A 20,209-nucleotide genomic window follows, 5' to 3' on the forward strand; every position below is an offset into this window, starting at 1 on the left:
TTGCTGAAGCAAACAGATTCGAGTGTTCTGTTCTACAACCAATATATTTTTTGAACAAGTGAAACTCTACATAAAATTTTTTTTTTGATGATTTGCTTAGTGTTACAGAAAGAACTGAATCGATCGAAAAAGTATGCGCATTGAATATTTACGATTTGAATTTATTCTATTTTGTGATTCAACATTGAATGGCACCGAAATGTTCGTCACAATTTTTTTGAGTGATTTTGACGAGTAGATGCAGATGCTAGATATCGATGTCTAACGCCATTTAGAAATCCAAGATAGTAACTTCTGTTTTAGCAAGAGAGTAGGGTATTTTCGAAAATAACCTGGTGACTGACGTTTCTTTTTTTAAAATTTCATAACATCAATATCATGTGTGAATTGCTCAAAGCGACCATCTTTCTAAATTGTACTTAAATCTGACGATTATGATGACCAGCATATTACGAGACAAGTTTCTCCGTGGGCGGAGGTTTCTAGTTTATTAAATTTATGGGATAATTGATTCCAAATCAATTCCCAAAAGTCCCACCATTTTCCAAAAATCGGTATAATGGTTAAATTGAGCTTATAAAATGTTTATAAGTAAATACCATGTCAAAACAATTAATTAATACTTATCACACAAAACATAATTTTAATTAGTATGATACATATTTTTCTTTTGTAGAAAAAAGCGTTTTTTTTTTCTCTACACGAAATAGGTTGAAAGATGAGGTCAAGTGCCGCATAGGAATGTAGTACCGAGATTTTGTTATGCAGTTCCAAAAGGTTTCAGTGTAACGTTTGAGACCCCCTTGATAACAACTGCCCTTGCACTTGCACGTATTTTCGGCAGACATGCATTGATAAGCTTACGTTAGGACGGTTACTTGCAGATCGGACACGGCTAGACATGATTTCTCTTAACAGATGTGGTAAGTCATCAGACCATGACGCTGTCGGACTGTTTTCCCAGCTTTGAAGCACCGATATTCCACTATCAACTTAAACCTTTTGTTGGCTGATACGTCATTCCATGGCCATACATGGAAGTCATCTGAATGATAAGGGAATTGAAATTGATTAGATATCAGTCTGGTAATTATCTTACCTCTAGGATACGAGCAAACAATGGCTCGTGTGTGGCAGTCAGTCGCGGTCGCAGTTTCAATCGAAAAACAAGGAAATGGGTGAGGAAACACAAGTGCAAAGTTCGGAGGCTTCGTCGGCGGTGAAAGTTCAGTCTGCTCAGGAAGAGATAAAGCTTTCTGCTGTAGAGAACTCGCTAGTCGCAAACGATGACATTAGTGCTGTCACAACCTCGGTCGCAGTAACTAACCATATCGATCCAGAACCCGAACCTACTCCACGATCGATTGAAACGGCGAAGGTAGCTCAGCCTGTAGCAGCGGCCGTCAATGTCGAATCGAATGTTGCTCCATCATACGTTTACGATGCAATTGCCAGAATCGCACCACAAGAAGGTTTTACCCCAGGTCAGTTTCGGGTCACCTTCGAGGTCGGTTCTGCAAAAGGCGATGGATTCGTGGCGGAAATGTTTCGTGCTCGGATTGTCGAAGGCAGCCGAGAGATGGTGATTCTGTGTAAGATTCCGCCAACCAACGATGTTCGACGTAAACAATTTAATTCAATGGCAATATTCGAGCGAGAAGTACTCGCTTACTCCAGTTTGATACCGACGATATACGAGTTTCAGCGGGATAAAGGTATCACCGATGAGCAAGGGGTTGGATTCTTTAACACACCTCACTGTTATTTCGCCTACTGTGATTTGGTTGCGGAGCAGTCTGTCATCGCTATGAATGATTTGCGGTTAAAGGGCTATCGAATGTGGAACAAGATGATACCGGTTAACTATGAGCATGCCAAGTTGTTGATGATTCAGCTAGGTAGATTGCATGCTGTGTCATTTGCTTTGAAGGATCAACGCCCGGAGGTTTTTGAAAAGTTCAAAGTACCGGATATAATGACAACTGCCTTCGACGATAGCGAACCTTTCAAGCAGATGATGTTTATATCAGTAGATCGAGCGTTGACAACTCTTGAAGAGCATGAAGAGAAAGTTCGTCAGAAAGTGTTGAAGATGAAAAATACTATGTTCGAAGACATGGTCACGTTAACTAAATCAGAGATGGCAGAACCGTATGCTGTGCTCGGTCACGGTGATTGCTGGATTAACAACATGATGTATTCTTATAAGGTAAGTGCCATAATGGCTTAGTGAAAAACCAGATTTTAAAATTCTAAAACTTGCTTTCAGAAAGGAGTTCCAACGGAAGTGATCTTGCTTGATTGGCAAATTTGTCGCTACGTATCACCGGCGTTGGATTTGCTATATTTCCTGTTCTGCTGCACAGATGGCGAATTCCGTGCCGCTCACTACGACGAAATGATACGCATCTACTATGCGTCACTCAAAACGCTGCTGGAGAAACTTGGCGGGGATCCAACGAGACAATTCCCGTACACGGCCCTACTGCGGCAGCTGAAACAGTGCGGCAAGTTCGGGTTGATTATGGCGGTCTTCCTGGTGCCGATGATGTGCATCGAAAACAGCGATTTGCCCGACTTGGATGCCGAGGCCGAAAAGTTCCGGGAAACGCAAAAAGTTGAAATGCCGTTCGTCGTGAATGAAAAGGCCGAGGCGAAATACCGAAAGCGAATGTCGGCCGTCATTAGGGATGTGATTAGATACGGTTATCTGTAGCCGACGGGGAATATTGTTATAGCGAGAAAAATTATTGAAGATATTGAATGTCACCTTTACGTTGCCGGATAAGAGGAGTAGCAATACGAGTAGATTTGAGTATTTTGTGAAATATACCGGCGCTTCGAGACCTGATAAAAGTTGGTTGGGATTTGTGATTTCAATTATCAGCGGGTGGTTATTCCACGCAATGTTCCTGACGAATCCTTTCAAGTTTGTATATGTTTTGTTTGACAACCTGTTATTTTCCTATATCTTTTTCCAATGCATACTTTATCAGTTTTAATTATGATGATAAGACATGACACTCTAAAAAAACAAACATTTTATTTGAGTGCATTTAGTTAGCTTTTAAAATAACCTATCATGTTCAAACATCGTATGTCATCAAGACACAATGTGGCAAAAATGTCTTTGGATGTGTTTGGCAAGTCGACACCAATTTAATATGTTCAAGTTCTAGCAGACTTCACATCGCATCGCTCATCCTATTCTGATAGCTTCTTTCTAACTTGTTGTTGATTTTTTTCCTTTGGGAAAAAAGACAAGCCGCATACTCGCAGGCGTTTGACTCTCATGCGAAAAGACAGTTCGTGTCCCTACAGTCGTCAGCGACCCAGAGCATCTGTGCTTAGCTAACCACGATATCAATTGGTACCAGCCAGTTGCTTTAGGCGTTAGCATATGTTGTGGAACTGTTTGGTTTTAGTGTCTAACCGACGCCAATTTGGTGTTAGTTTTGATTGATCGTCTACCTGACAGCAATTTCGGGTTAGTTACTGACGAGTGGAACACGAAACATTAAATTCCAACTTTTCAATGTTGAGTCTTCTGTCCTTATGCGCAAATTGGTTAATCCATTTTTTTCCTTTGAGAAAAAGACAGGCTGTGTGAGTTCTTGATAATCTCAAAATTGTTTTTGCTATTCATCGGTAACTACGCACTGTTCACTGTCCAGATCTAGCTTCTCACCAGATATACATAGAACCGGTAGTATAAACATACGTTCAAGCTCAAGTTCAGTTCAACTGATTTCCCAATTCAATCTCCTGGCATTGCAAATGTTCCGGCAAATGTCACCCTGAAACTGGTTATCTAGTGCATATGATTTTTTTTTCAAGAATGGTCCGACCGATTCAGGTTTTCGCGTTTGTATAATCACACTTTAGACCGCGTTTATGCATTTGTAGGTGTTAAAACATTCATTCAATTACAGTGATGTTTTTATACTTGCGAGATCACAGGCGTACGTGTGCGTGGATGATCTCGATAACATATTCGCTTTTGTGATCAGCTCTGTATTATCGCGAAGGGCACAAGCGTTTCCATCATAACCTGTCTGATCACGTGGGCATTTTCAGGTCGCGTATGCTAACTTTGAATTCCTTCATATAACCGGGTAGCAATTTGTACATCAGCGCGGATCTTTGAATGTTCGCAGGGGTCGACATTCTGATGTGTAATTTTGAGTGTACGATTCAGATGGACCGCAATAGTTGGAAACTCTAGTGATTCCCCAGCTCACTGGAGTCTCCAGCTATAGCGCTCAGAGAATGGTTGTCTAGTGTATACATGTTCCGTATTTTACCGTGGAAGCCCCGGCCGAATACAATTCACGATCGCGCAAGAGCAGGCATATGTATGTTTTCGTTTGAGTCCGCGTTTATAAATTCATGTGTGTTGAATTATTCACTGGAACGTTTTACATTTCTTCTGCACAGGATTCGCTCAAACTTTGAAAACTTTTTCCGAGACCCGGAGGGCCGAGTCTCATATACCAATCGACTCAGCTCGATGAATTGGGACAACGCCTGTATGAGCGTGCGTGTGCTTTTTTATAGTAAGGTTTAAAAATCTTCAAAAACCTGGCCTGTAGTGTATTGACATTGTGTGACTCACGATTCACTTTCGTGCCTAACCACTAACAACACTCCTTGCTCTTTTTTTTCGCCCCAAGGAACTACATCGAGGTATTACTTTGTGTGAGTGGCTCCCCAAACAACCAGAAATCGCATAAAGTTGCATGGATTACATCGTGCAAAGAACTGTTTAAAATCATTATCGTATATCTGTATGGGTCATGTATATATTTTTTCGCATATAATGATATTACATGAATTTATTGTGATTAATATCACAGAATCGCATAACCATGCAGATGAATTCATGTTATATATGCTGAAACTCGTCAGAATTCCTCAAACTGATCAATATACGTGAGTTCCAACAGTTTCCTTTATCACACTGTATTGTGTAGGTAATACGTCGTACAAACTGATAGTTTATAACAATAAAAATAATCGCTTGAAGTCGGATTATATGTTGCATCATTGTAGAAATTTGTAAATAAATTCAACCATTCCTAAAGTTGTGGCTGTTCGGCCATCTATGGGAGCTGTCCATAAATGTCAGCTTCTTTCTCCGAACAGCCTAGATAAGCCGTGTAGTGTCGGTAGTGGTTGTTTCAACCGACTAAGAATTACACTACGGACTACCTGTTCCGGTGGTAACACCAAACAGGGAACCCCAATTCCATAGTGTCATGCGACCCGTGCTATGGGTAAAATTGTTGAGGGGGTTTAAAATATTCTCAATGGCGAACGGAGCCTGGGAAGAGCCGGGCGAACTCCCCAGTAACTGGCTGTGGTCCACTAGGAGGTTGATAGCTCTATTATCTTTCTCCGGACAAAACCAGCCTAAAGGCCGCGTGGCATCCGGCGGGTTTGAAGTATGTCAGTTATGGAAATAACTGTCAAATTCATTCGCAAAGGTGGCCGCGTCACTTATGAGGAGGCAAAGAGCTTTAGACCGATCAGTCTAAAGACCTCCTTCCTTCTCAAATCAGTGGACCGTTTAATCGACCACTACATTCGGGATGGTAGCTTGGGCGAGCACCCGCTGCATGCAATGCAACATGCATATCAGCGGGGGAAGTCTACTACCACCCTGTTACACAATGTTGTCTACAACATTGAAAAAGCTTTTTCACAAAAGCAATCAAGTTTAGGAGTTTTTCTCGATATTGAAGGTGCTTTTGACAACGTGTCTTTCGAATCCATTTTGGAAGCAGCACGAGATCATGGAGTACCTTCATATATCACGAACTGGATACACGCAATGCTTAGCAACCGACATCTGTGCTCATCGTTAAGACAATGAGGAAACTGAGTGCCTGCGGATGTCCTCAAGGTGGTGTGCTGTCACCACTTCTATGGAACCTTGTCGCCGATAGCTTGTTGAGAAAACTAAATGAGCTTGGGTTTCCGACGTATGGTTTCGCCGATGATTATCATATAATGATCACCGGCATTTGCATTAACACACTTTTTGATTTGATGCAACAAGCCTTATGTGTTGTTGAGCGGTGGTGTCTTCATGTTGGACTATCAGTTAATCCAAATAAAACCTCAATGGTGCTTTTCACGCAACGAAGGATTACAACCGGAGCTCGTCCATTGCAGTTTTTTGACTCTGAAATTATTGTCGAAGATCAAGTTAAGTACGTTGGGGTAATTCTCGACTTAAAACTTAATTGGACAGCTCACATCGATTTCAGGATCAAGAAAGCTTGCATGGCCTTTGGCCAATGTAGACGGGTTTTCGGCAAATCTTGGGGACTCAAACCCAAGTACATTCAGTGGATCTATACAACAATTGTTAGACCATAAAACCACTACATGTGTTTCTGAAACAAGAAGCACTTTCTTGTATATACCGTCTTAAGGTTACTGGGCTCTGGAACAGTAACCCAATAGATCGTGTAACTAGCCACACAAGACTGTGGCCCCAAATGGTTACTTGGGATGAATATACACTTGCTCCCAGTGACCTTACACTCACATGTAGTTTTCCTTCTAAAACTTTCAATGTGAGAATTCCTCTTCGTGAGGAATGGCTGTCTGGCTGGATGGAGCGACAACTTGAAAAATACGTAGTTTGTTATACGGACGGTTCTTTGTCGGAGGGCCGAGCCGGTGCTGGTGTCTATTGTCATGAGATGAGATTAAACCAATCTCATTCGCTTGGTAGATACTGTACCGTATTCCAAGCAGAAATCTTTGCGATTCTGTGTGGCGTACAATCCGCACTTCAACAGGGAATTTGCGGTAAAAAAATCTATTTTTGCTCTGACAGTCAGGCTGCCCTGAAAGCACTTAGTTCGGCAGATTCGAGATCGAAAATCGAAGAACTTAGCATTTTAAATGCTATCTACCTTCTATGGGTACCCGGTCATTCTGATATTACTGGAAATGAATGGGCGGACGAATTGGCTAGAGCTGGCGCTGCGACTGATTTCGTTGGTCCAGAAGCAGTTCTACCACTGTCAATAAGTTGGATAAAGCACAAGATTCGCTCTTGGGCTGCATTCGAACATGCCAACCATTGGCGTAGCTTGCAAACTTACGTTCAAACAAAGGCTTTTCTGCCGGATGTGAGTCCGAAAATGTCAAGAAATTTGTTGCATTTTTCCAAGCACAACTGCGGTATTCTGGTCAGGGCACTGACTGGACATTGCAAACTCAATTATCACATGGCTAATATTCAGCGCGCTGAGTATTATTCATGTTATCTTTGTGAATCCGATTACGGAGCATCATATCATTTGATATGCAATTGCCCTGTATTAATGCAATTGCGCATCCGGTTTTTTGGTTCTCCATACATAGATGAACCTATGTACAGAGAGCTGAAATTTAAGGATATGCTTTTGTTCCTAACCCAGTGTGGTAAAGAGCTATAGTTTTTTAGCCGTATTTGAATGACAATATCTCTTCGGGGGTGTTGTCGTTCTGTTATCTCAATATCCCCTCGGGGGTGTTGATATATCCGCTCACTGTTTGAGTAGAGGTTCTAAATTCCTCCGGGGGTTGGAAGTTTTATTCCTGCTGTTGTAGCACCTGCAGATCGTTCAGCATCACTCCGGGGGTGCAGAATGCTCTGTTTTAATTGTTCTGTGTCGTTGTTTTCCTTACCCCTAACCTTACCACTTCCCCAATCCTTCCCATCAGGAAAATGATGAAAAGACGATTCTTGGCAAGGCACAAATCTCCGATCAACATGGGGAACGTGCCATTTGAGCCAGACGCTACTGATTGCTGATATATAATGTGCGATTATTTCAATAATAAACGATTTATAAAAGCTCGAAAAAGTGGAACATACAGCCGATTACTGCAATGATATAGGAAAAATTTAAACTTGTGAATAATGTAACAATTTAAAACCCCGAACTTGATGGAAAGCAGAATACAGTGCTTTCCACTGAAAATCAGTACGAAAGTTACTTAAAGTATCTACGAACATTGTTACCAGCCATTGTTAATGAACATCGGGTTGTTACTCAAAATAGCAGCCATAATACTTATTTATATTCAATATTGCATGATTATTTACAAGGCAAACATTTGCAGCTGACAAGACGAATCTTGCTGCTGACATTCGGTACTAGTCCACGGAGTTCCACATCACTCAAACCGCAGGGAAATCTATTGTAGGAATCTTCAGCTCCACCTAGAATTGGAATCTGTCGAGTAATGCTCGTACCATTATGAGGACCCTTAGTAGAAATTGTTGTTGTTGTTTATTAACGACACTTTACACCAAGAAGTGGTGCATTGTTGTCGAAAGAAAAGTATTTTACCTGAAAAATTTTACAATGCAGTTGTCAGTTATCATTTACAATTCAAAGTATAAAGTTACCACATTTTAAACAAGTTAGTTTCCCTGAGGAATTTTACCATACTCTCCTCATTTTTCCTGTCGTTGCGCAGAGCCGCTCGCAGACTAGTCGACTCGATGTCGTGCTTCCTTCTAACGTCGTCGTACTTTCTGCAGTGGAGGATCATATGGCGGACATTTACAACGATCCCACAGCAGTCGCACACTGGTGGTGAAGTTTTCTTTAGCAGAAAGTCGTGTGTTAGCCGGGTATGCCCTATTCGAAGCCAGGTAAGAACTCGCTGTTCGGCCGAATTCTCGCGGTCAGTCCACTTCACTGTGTCGAATTTAACTTCGCGAAGTTTTACTTCAGTGGACACTGACCACCGACAGTACCATAGGTTTCGGATAGCTGTTTTTATGTGCTTGACGGCGTCTGCCCCCGGAACAGATATAGCTAATGGAGCAATGTTCCTCGCTTCTCCAGCGAGTCTGTCAGCCTCCTCGTTCCCACGGATGCCAGCGTGTCCTGGAATCCAGCAAAGCTTGATTGAACGATTTCGTAGCAGGTTTTCAATTTCCTGGATCCACGGGTGCTGGGATGTGCCGGCTTCGATTGCCGATAAACAGCTTGCCGAATCGGACATTATTACTAAGTCGCTGACCGTGTTGAATGTTGTTAGCGCTGTTTTTATTGCGAATGCCTTTGCCGAGAAGACACTGCATTGCTGTGGAAGACCTATGCTGATTTCGGTTTTAGATCAGAGTCGCCCTAGGTTCGCTCTAATATTTACAAAATCCATGCAAAAGTGACAGCTCAGAGCGAACCTAGAGCGACTCGATTCTAAAAACGAAATCAGCACTAGTGACTGTTGGAAGTGTTCTCCAAATACTGCCGCGCCTACTGTGGTACAGGTATGGGAAAAATGCATTCGAAATTCATTCATCTGTATTCATCTTCTGATACATCTCATGCTACCAACCGTTGTGTTTGTCTCACGAAGTAAACGCCAAGAAGTATACACTGAGCTTGTCGCAAAGCTCATTAGCGATAGCAGCTGTGCGGCACTCAATTGACTCCCGTTCGTTCTAAGTCGGAGAGCCTCTCATTCACTCAATATTTTCTAGGAATGATGTTTGGATGTGAGTGAATCAGATTGGAATATTATTGTTTTGGTTTGCGTGCCACTCGATGAGTCTAATCTTGATTCAATCATCATATCCAATTATTGAATCGTTCAATCGGTTATCTATCCTTTGTAGAGGTAATATATGGGTAGAAGTGCAAAGGTAAAATAGCTCAAGATGCAGGATTTTTAATTTTTACATACGCAAGCTTATCGTTTAACGGCTAGCGTGACCTACAAGTTACTGACTTTATTTCTTCTGTATCATGTTGAAGTACTTTTTACTATTTCAGTAGGGGAACCGGGGGCAAGTCCGACACCCTAAGCGCAATCATTTTTCTAAAATACCACGAAGCTCCAAAAATTGTATATTCTGTGCATAATCCTTGTTTAGATGGTTCTTAACAAGATATAATTTTTTCAGTGTTTCAAAAAATTGGATTCATTAAAAATTATTGGTTGCCAAAAGGAGAAAAATAACATTTTAAAAACGCTGCGGGTAAGATCGACACCCCGAAGTGGCAAGAGCGACACCCTTGTTAGCTTTCTTTTTGTCCAATTTTTTCATTAAAAATGTGTTGTATATGTGTGATAAAGTGTAATTATGTGTATATGAGTATGTGTGATGCAAATGCATGCTTTCTGGAATATCATCGCGTAGCAAGAGGAAAAGCATACGAATGTGTGGTGTGAATAAATAATGTTCAACACTTGGTTTTCCCCATTAATCTTTTCTAGCTTTATTACCGCTTGTGAAGCCATTCTAAGAAGTAAGATCCGTTCTGCAAGAAGAATATATCCCCTGTTACTAAGATTCATTCACTTATAAGTAACATACCCTTTTGTAGTGAGCTATCCGGTTAGTGTTATGATTTTTCGGAGCTCTGTTGATCAACAATCCGGCAGAATAGATTAGAATGTGCGGCAAAATACTGGTAATTTTCAAAGCTTTTGTGCTGTTAAAACCTTAAAATGTTTCAACTAAAAATAACATCCAAGTGCGCACCAACTTTGCTTTCGCATATTTTGTTTATTTTGTGACGTTGGATGAATCTATATGGCATATATGTGTCTCGAAATACTCAAAATAATCGTACTAATGATATCCTGTTATTATTGTATGATTTAAAATTTGATATCTGAGAAAAGTTATGGGGTGTCGGGCTTACCCACGGTGTCGGACTTGCCCCCGATTCCCCTATTCATTAATCTATCTTTTGTGCAGTTAAAATATTATCGTTACAGTTGAAAACTGGAAAATCCTATCAGCGACAATTTTTTTCTCTTTTGTTCAATGCTAATTCACGACGTCGGGAGTAGTGTGTTCCATTGCTAAAAACAAAAGAAAATACGATTGTGTCTGGTTGGATTTTCCAGTTTTCAACTACAACCACAATATTAAACAATGGATTTGGATATCATGACGCACATGACATTCAAGGTTATAAAGTTCAAAAATAGTGTACGAGGTGTTATAACGACCAAAGGGTAAATTTGAAAAAAAATGCATCAAAACATCTAAAATGATCCCAACGGAACATACCTGTAAATACTAATAAATCCTAGTCAAACCAGCCAAAATCAGTTTTAAATGAAGCAATGAGCCGCGATCGGTTGTTTTATTTGATTCGAAATTCTGAATGTGCTTTACTGGAATGAAATCAGCTTCTTCGGTAACTACCGATCGAGCCAACCCCATATAGTTTAAAAACTCTTTAATCGCGTATAAACACCCTTAATTGCTAAATTGGACAATATCTTTTGACAAACTGAGTTTTATTGGATTCTGAGATGATTATGACATTCATTGGTTTAGTTTTCGATAAAAATACACTAAAAAAATCAGTTTGGACCAGTGGTGCAAATTTTCATTTTCAAATGCCAACTTTCAGCTTAATCAAACCCAACCATGGTTCAAATTCAAAGCCTCCCTTAATCATTCACTTTCAAGTTGATGGGATTTTCATAACCAAACCGTTCGTCTTCATTTCAAATTGATGCTTTTTTATTCACCAACCAAAGTTGTCATCTGCTCTGTAGAGGCCAGTTTAGGTTAAATGTTGACATATTTTGCCTTTTCAAGCTTACATGAACAGTAAGAAGTATGCTCAGAGTACTTTTGCTGGAAAACCCGAGTCAATATCCCAGTACAGAGATATTCACAGGGTCAATGAAATCGAAAATGAATGGCAAATGACTGAGCAGCTCGGCTGTTTGAATGAATGATGAATAGAAAAAACTGCGAATTGAACATAGTAGGGCATGATTTGAGATTTGTTCTTCCTTCAAGTTCAAAACAACCTGGTAAAAATTTGCAGCTCTGGTTTGGACAAGGAAAAGTTTGTTTCAAATAACTTTTTTTTTCTTGAAAGTGACCAACTAATGACTAATTTTGCGAAAATAACTCCTCCAACATTTTTTTGTAGGATTTATCATTTTTAGACAATAGCCATTTGAAAAAATTGGTTAAAAAAGTTTGACCCTCTCAAAAGCTTGTCTAGATCATTTTTGGAAAAACAAAGTATGCAAAGTGGCTTTTTGTTACAAATTTCTCATGTACAGAAAGTTTCATTAAAATCTGAGAGGGAGCTGCCAACATTTGTTCGAGTTGGCGCGAAATTCGTCATATTATGAATGGATATGTCATAAAAGATGGATGAACTGACCTGACCATTAAAACGTTTCTGTTGGAAAAGCCTTTGCACTCCGTAACACAATTAAAACTACTTTTAGAAAAATACTAAAACAAGGTGGTCTAATTCTTAAGGCTCAATATCATCAATATCAAGTATATCATGTAAAGCTTTTTTTCTCGGCTTGCTTTTTTCATTGTAGGACTTGTCGACTCTCCAAAACAAGGTTATTGGATGCGTGGTACGCAGTTTTTAAACACACTCTTTTATTTTTACGAGCACTACATTCATTTATTTTCACACATAAATAACGAGCATAATCCATAACAATAAATCAAGGAGTTAACATGATTTTGCGAAAAAAAAATTTTGGCTTGCAGTAGCCCCCTTGTGGGGGTGACTTTACGCCAATTTTAGCTCTTTAGATTTCACGTTCAATCTTGATTTTCCAAAAGTTCTTTTCAATGACTTTGGAGGTACTTGTGCCATATGTAAAACATCGAACAGTTTCAAATTTGAAGTTGCGTGATCGTAGTTCTTGAGTGTAATGTACAAAATGTTCTATTTTTGGCGTAAAGTAATCACCGATGACGGTATTTCAAAACCCACTCGTCAAACTCGTTCCAAAAACAAAGATAATTACAAATATATTGATATCCGTCATTGGATAACTAGTTATGAACGACGAACTAGTTATGAAAAAAAAAGTTCAACAGACGTATTTTTGGAGTCAATACGTTTTTATGTACAACGTATCCAACACTTAAATTTATTTAGCGCAGCTCTGTCCACAAATCAATATAATCTTAACAATAGCAAAACAAACTTTAATTTCATTTTTACTCTTAATTTACTATAATAAACAGATGTGCGATTGCTACTACGAAGGGTGAGGAAATTACGCTCCTTAGCGGTATAATGCATTTGTTTATATAAACATCGCGTTTATTATGTCATATGTCACAGACACAGTATTCAAACTGTGCTATATTTTCATGTAATTTCCCGGCTTATAATCCACTAAAAGGCTTCCGAGCCGAACAAGAAGTTTAAAGAAAAATCTAATTCCTACAGCTCTGCGTAAACGATATGTACAGCGCCTCATACTTATTATTGGAATTACATACAAGGAACCCTCTGAATGAGTCAACAAATGCATTCGATGAGTGAGCGAATTTTGATTCATCCAGAATTGAAGTCCTGCCTGTTTGCTGACGTTCGGTTCGTTTCAAGTATTTTTTTAACCACTCACTTACATAGTGCGTTCGCTGACCGTTCGGAGTGCACAAACATGGTGGTGGAGAGAGGATTCATCGCATTCTCTCATGGTTCGTTGCTCCATGCTCACTATGATGATTGTGTGCGGCTGAACCAAGGATGAATGGCTATCAGATGCAATCAAACGAATGAGTGAATTTTCCCATGCCTGCTGTGGTATCGTCTTTCGAGCGATCAGTGTAAACGATTGTTGAACGGCTGAGATGATTTGTCAGGAGCTCTTGAACACCTGGACGAACAATACCCGAGGGGTCTCCAGCTTTTACGCGCTTCTTGATTTCCCAAAGGATCTGGGGTGTGCGGTCGTACCACTTTCGATCAGATAGTCGCGTTCGGGTGTAGATGTTTGGGAGAGGAGTTTCGACTATATCTGTCAAACGTTCGGTAGCTCGGCAAACCAGGGGAAGGTCAGCATTCTTCCTGCTGTTTCCCAACATTCTGATGGCTAATTGGGCTACAGTTTGGAGAATGAGAAGATCTAACGGTAAAGTACCTGCTTCAGACATAATGGCTATGATCGGACTGGTGACGTATGCTCCAGATGCATATCTGATCATCTTGTTGTATGCGGGTGCCAGGGTTTTGATGACAGCATCTCCACCCCTACTAACGAGTCCTATGCCATACAACAGTCGCGAAGTAATAATTGCGGATCCAACTTGCAGTAAAGATGAGCGTTGACCACGGGGAAGTTTGGCACCGATCATCTTCAGGATGAGCAGCCTAGATTCGCATGCCTTCTTCGTCAATTTGCAGTGCGCTACGAAGTTGAGTGATCGATCGAGGGTAACGCCGAGAATTCTCAGGCGTGTTTCTGTCGGTATAGCAACTCGATCTATCGTGATTGCTTGACTGGGTGCACGTCGGGCATTAGGGCTACAATAGAAGATGCTGGATTTCGTTGCAGATATCGTAAATCCAACACTTCTTGCCCATTTATGGACGGCTTTTACTGCTGACTGAAGCTTTCGATAAAGCGGCTGGTCTTTCTTCCCCCAAACTACGAGTAGAATATCGTCGGCGTACAACAAGATCTTCACAGTGTTCGGAACCACGCGAAAGATGGGTTGAATGGCCACGAGAAACAGCGTAACCGAGAGCACTGAGCCTTGTGGCACACCGTTTTCCAGCGGATGCGCGGGCGATAAGTAACCCTCTACATTAACCTGGAACGATCTTTCTGTCAGGAAGCTGTTCAACACGTTGATCATTCTACCGCGTATCTGCCATTTTTGTAGTGTTCGTAGTATGCCATATCTCCACGTGGTATCGTAAGCCTTGGACAAGTCAAGCGACGCTATCAGACAGTGCTCGTCATGGTCGGGTAATGACCTCTCCAACTCCGCAAAATATGTGTGAGTGCCCCGACCGGACCTGAAGGCATGTTGTCGTTTGTCGAGACGTCCGTTCGACTCTAGTTCGGTTGTCAACCGTCGGTTGACTATTCGCTCGAAAACCTTCGCCATACAACTAGTTAAGGTGATTGGACGGAATGAAGCTGGACCCGCGTCATCCGAGCTTGGCTTTGGAATAGGTACGATGATTCCAGTTCGCCAACAGGATGGGAATACGCCACTGCGCCATACTCTGTTGAAGAGTTCCAACATAGCTGTTTTCACAGACAATGGCAGTCACTGAAGCATTGGATAACCGATGCAGTCCGATCCTGAAGAGCCACTTCGTCCTCTGTTTTGTTCGGCCTTTTCTTTCTCCCTCTGGAACAGCGACGAATAGCTGGAGGTTGCGGATCTTTCGCTGTAGTGTTGCGCCAGTTCTTCAGCTATTTCTTCTGGCTTATCCGTGTAACCACTGGACCGCTTGATGACAGTTGGGCGGTGTTGGCGTTTCCCTCTCAACATGTTCACTGTCTGCCACATCTCCGACGTAGTTGACCTTGGAGATATCTTCGCGTCGAAGTCTTCCCATGATTTTTTCTTGGCGTCATGAAGACTTTCTTGCTACTGCCCGTGATTCCTGGAAGCTTTTCAGTGCATCCGCTTTTCGTGGGTCCTCTGCTGGTATACGCTTCAGTGCTCTAAGTGCCTTTCTCCGATTTTTGATAGCTGCTTTCACCTCAGGACACCACCACGGAACCGCTTTGGGACCGACTCTGCCGGTAGTGCAAGGTATCGCGGTGTTTGCTGCTCTAATCAATCGGTCAACGAAACAGTCGATAGATATTTCGACGCCCGGTCGAATAGCGTTGGCGGTCAATCGCTCGTAGGTTGTCCAATCTGCTTGGTCGTAAATCCATTTCTGTCTTTTCGTTGGGATAGTCGACAGTCCGGGAATGGAAACGAGAATAGGAAAGTGATCACTGCTGTGGATGTCTGGAAGTGTTCGCCAAACAAATTTCGAAGCCACCGATTCTGAGCAGATCGAGAGGTCAATAGCCGAAGTAATGCCGGTAGCTGGATCAATCCGAGTGTGCAATCCGTCGTTGAGGATGAGTAATCGTTCCGATAGCGTTTTTACGGCGATGAAGTGGCCTAGTGCGGTAGATTTCGTAGAACCCCAGCAAATATGGTGCGCGTTAAAGTCGCCTAGTACAAGCACTGGACGTGGAAGCTTTTCGAGGAAGTCACCCAGCTGTTCTTGACACTGTTGAGTATTGGGAGGGACGTAGATCGACATCACCGTCATTTGTTGTGGCAGTTGGATCCGAACTGCGATTGCCTGTATATTGTCGTCGACATCGATTCGTTCGAAGGGTACACCATCCCGAATGGCAAGACCTACTCCTTGTTGCCAGTATCGACAGCTACCAGTTTTCAGCAGCAGGGTATAGTTGTTACCGATGAAATCTGCTGGAACTACTCGGTTGTCCACTTTTGTTTCTTGTAGCGCTATCAGTTTTGGCTCGTGTTGGGCGATCAGCTGCTTAAGTTCATCGATATTGGAGCGGAGGCCCCGAATGTTCCACTGCAGTGCGAAACTTTTGCTATTGCGACTGGTGATTGTCGCTGACGACGACGATGTTGATGGCGAACGTCTACGAGATCGTATTGGCTCGCCGACAGGGTTCCTCGACGTGGTTGGGAGATCGGTGTTCTGGAACTGCTGTTGTGATGTGCCTTCACCGGCGGAAAGCCAGGAGGAGAATTGCGAGTACTGTATATCCGGGAGGTAGGGACAGTCCTCTTCCCCCCGGTCGATCCCTTCATGATGAAGTGGGGAAGCTACTTTCTTCTCTTCTTCCCCAAACCGGTTATTCGTTCGATGCGTGCTGGTCACATCTGTAACGGGATAAACCGCAACAGAATCCGTTCGTAAGCGAGGTGGTATAGGACTGACCTGTGGGACGTCTAGCCACACAGTGCCAGCCGCTGTCGAAACTACTACACCATTACTTCCAGAACTACCGACAGCGACCGGCACTGGGGAAAGACTTTGTGTAGTTCTCGTTGTTTGCTGCTTCGAAGATAGAGTCGTGCTGCTAGTTGAGTCATCTCGTGTTTGGATTCATACTGGTAACATCGTCTCGATGCGGGTCTCTCGATGGACCTTCTCCGGGTGAAGTCAGAGGAGGAGGTGAAGCATGGATATGTTCTTCGTTACCAGTCAAACCTGTAAAAATGTTAAGGACAGCAGTATCTGCGAGGTGGTTGACGCTTTTAGAACTGACCTGAGGAAGGTCCAGCCCCACAGTGCCAACCGCTGTCGTACAAACTACACTATTATGCTCACGACCACCGACTGCGGTCGGCACTGGGGATAGACTTTGTGTAGTTCTGCTGATCTCCTTCTGTTCGTCGATCGTGGGATTTTGGTCTGCTGGTTTACAAGCTGTAGTGGTGAAATCGGTGTTCCTATCGGCCACAGAGGTGAATTCACCATCAACGGGTTGGGGTATGACGGCCCGGATAGTTCCTTCATGCTGCTGTGCTTGCGTTGGAAGGAGTACTACACTTTCCTCTCTTCTGAACCGATCTATCTCGTGGTCAGTATTCGTGCGTGGGTTGTCGTTGGTATCCAAACGTTGATGAAAATGAGAATTATCGAAAAGGCTGGCTGGGAGGCGTCTCGGTAATCTCTATTTTAATCGTCTGAATATTCCATATTTTCGTTGGTGGTAGTGGCAGCGGTTCATTTTGGTGGTGGGCTTAAGTTATCCGGTGAGGTTGTCGTTGGTTTGCTGAAAGGGGTGTGTTGTTTCTGTGGTCTTCCTCGTTTTGAGTCCGTATTTATCGCTGGCGAGTTGTTCCTGGATCGTGTTATTGGCCCGGCCGTCTGATTCGTTGGTTTTTGTTCTTTACTGTGTTGTGGTTTTTCTTGGCTGGCGGACTGTTGTTTGATGTACGCCATCATTTGCTCAATTTTCTCGTTCTTGCGTTTGTTCTCTGCCAGAAGTTTAACGATCTGCGCATCCTTCTTCTTCATTGTCTGCTCCAGTTCATTCAATTTATTGAGGATCTCGTTCGGTTGCGCTGCAGCCTGGGCGTAACTTCCAAGATTTTGCTGTTCAGCTCGTTTGTGCGCATCCGGGAATGTCAAATTGTCGCGGATTTTTATTTTTATGATCTCTACTTCTTTTTTGTAATTTGGACATTGGCGACTTGTTGGTTGGTGATCACCGTTACAATTTAGGCAGAACTGGGCTGCTCGACATTTTTCTTCGACTTCATGTTCTCCAGAGCAATTAGGACAACGTTGCGGGCCAGGACAGCGAACACGCGTTTGACCGTATTTGAAGCAACCATAACAAAGCATCGGGTTTGGGAAGTACGGGCGGGTAGGGACGCGAAGCAAACCGATCTTCATGTATTCCGGGTATGTGGTTTTGCAGAAGGTCAAGATAAGCGCTGGCGTATTCACTCTTTTCTCCTCTTCCTTTCGTGTAACTCGCTGTACACGAATCACACCCTGGCTTATAATTTCTTGTAAAATCTCCTTCTCTTCAAGGTGAATCAGATCGTAGCAGGAAATAACACATCTGCTTACGTTCAGATTCGGATGGGATTCAACCACAACATCAGTACCGTCAATGAGCTTGGTCATCTTCATTAATTTGGTAACTTGGACTGGGTTCCGAACTCGAAGGGTATACCGTGTCCGTTGAGCTTCGGTATTCGCACCTTCAATTGGGCCTCCAGCGACAACCTCCACCGATTTACCAATGACGAAGGGGTTTCTTGGCAAAGGTACACCGTCTTTACCTGTTAGCTGCAGGAACGTCAATTCGCCGAATTTGTTCGTCGGATCCATAAATTCCGGTAATCTCCTTTGGCTTGACCCTCCCGGATCACCGCTACTAGCGGCCGCCATCTTGGATTACACCACCAGACGTTGGAAACTGCTATGTGGCACGGTCACCCGATACCAACCCCAAATGGACAAAAAAGGTGAAGAAAAGGAAAGATCTTACCTTATTTGCCCCTTCAACGTCGACTTTTTCGAAGTGTTCCAACACTTTTGGGCCACACTGTAGGCTGGCAGAATCGCAGCTACCTTTTTTTTTGCTTCTACGTTGCCTTCAATGAATTAAACGTGCAAAAAAAAATCACTTTTCAATTTTTTCCTTTTTTCGCTGTTTCGACACTTTTGGCATGCACTGTGGCGCGTCCAATTCGCACTGTACCACACTGTACCACTCTTTTTGGTAGATCAAGCAAGAAAAAAAAATATTTTTCTTTTTTTAAAAACTTTTCGTCAGTTTTCCAAACTCGAAAAAAAACTTGCTTCCAGCCCACCGTCACCGTCACACACGCAGCCGGCACAGCCAGTGAATGAAACTAGCCGGGCGACCGCACTGGTAGCCACAGCGATGGCTGGTTGTTTTGATTTTATTGCCGCGTGGGTAAACTAAAATCCACTTATTTCAGCCGTTTCTTCACCGATTTTCGTGAAACTTTCACTGTCAGTCACTGAAAAACCACTTCACTCGTGTTTTCGCTCAAAAATAAACCGCGAAAATCGCGAAAAACACCGAAAAAACACAGTGTGAAATTTTCGAAAGCGCGTTGTATATACCGTACGGAACGGTGTTTCCAACTCAGATGTACAAGGATAGAGACAAAAACTTCGGAAATAATTTGTAATGGCCTAATAATAATAATAATAATAATAATAATAATAATAATAATAATAATAATAATAATAATAATAATAATAATAATAATAATAATAATAATAATAATAATAATAATAATAATAATAATAATAATAATAATAATAATAATAATAATAATAATAATAATAATAATAATAATAATGATAATAATAATAATAATAATAATAATAATAATAATAGCACGGTATGTTGGATTTTTTTCGATATTTTGTTTTTTTTTCGCGAAATGGCGCTCTTTTTAGCAAAACAAAACGCTGAAAATGTTATGAAAATCGACACAAATTGTTGATTAAAAAAAATTACCCAATAAAGTAATAAAATCCTATGTACGTCGCTGAAGAAATCAATTTTGAACATGCTGTAAAAAATTCAAAACGATTAAAAATCGTTTGTTAGAGTTACGTTTACGGTCAGCTCAAAAAATGTGGTTTCAAGAAAAACGCGGTTAAAGTTTTCAATACACTCGGGGTATACATAAGAGGCGTTGCGGCAGAATTGAAAATTTGAACTCATAACAATGATTGTGGCCTGTGGCTGTTTGGTATATCATTTTCAAGACCATAAAGCATATTTTAGACCAATAAAATTTCGATTTTCCAAAAATTCTACAGTGGTGTTAATCCCTTAAACGAAATCAGCATAAACCAGCATTTGAAGTCGTTGATTAGATAATCGTATTAATGGCCTATGAAACACCGCGATAGCCATATTGAAGGCTATCTTGTTG

The 20,209-nt window shown here is 41.8% G+C and overlaps 3 protein-coding genes across 3 annotated transcripts in view; 1 reads left to right on the plus strand and 2 right to left on the minus strand.

Annotated features, from left to right (window-relative positions):
- The window catches only part of LOC131685634 (G-patch domain and KOW motifs-containing protein), a 142,730-nt gene that overhangs the window by 70,131 nt on the left and 52,390 nt on the right, over window positions 1-20,209 (minus strand). The gene's annotated exons all lie outside the window — the stretch shown is intronic.
- Window positions 1,141-2,856, plus strand: LOC131685633 (uncharacterized). The gene is made up of 2 exons (XM_058969494.1): window positions 1,141-2,209; window positions 2,270-2,856. The coding sequence occupies exons 1-2, from the start codon at window positions 1,175-1,177 to the stop codon at window positions 2,714-2,716; spliced, it is 1,482 nt and encodes a 493-aa protein (XP_058825477.1). The 5' UTR covers window positions 1,141-1,174; the 3' UTR covers window positions 2,717-2,856.
- On the minus strand, window positions 7,957-9,106 carry LOC131685641 (uncharacterized). The gene is made up of 2 exons (XM_058969502.1): window positions 8,417-9,106; window positions 7,957-8,357 (listed from the first exon to the last, which is right to left on the minus strand). Exons 1-2 carry the CDS (start codon window positions 9,019-9,021, stop codon window positions 8,354-8,356), a joined length of 609 nt encoding a protein of 202 aa, XP_058825485.1. The 5' UTR covers window positions 9,022-9,106; the 3' UTR covers window positions 7,957-8,353.

Source organism: Topomyia yanbarensis, chromosome 2 (genome assembly GCF_030247195.1).
Source record: "Topomyia yanbarensis strain Yona2022 chromosome 2, ASM3024719v1, whole genome shotgun sequence".
Classification (NCBI taxonomy): Eukaryota; Metazoa; Arthropoda; class Insecta; order Diptera; family Culicidae; genus Topomyia; species Topomyia yanbarensis.

Coding starts and splice junctions, on each gene's coding strand:
- LOC131685633 (XM_058969494.1), top strand. CDS start 1,175: ATGGGTGAGGAAACACAAGTGCAAAGTTCGGAGGCTTCGTCGGCGGTG. Junction 2,210..2,269: donor ACATGATGTATTCTTATAAG/GTAAGTGCCATA, acceptor ACTTGCTTTCAG/AAAGGAGTTCCAACGGAAGT.
- LOC131685641 (XM_058969502.1), bottom strand. CDS start 9,021: ATGTCCGATTCGGCAAGCTGTTTATCGGCAATCGAAGCCGGCACATCC.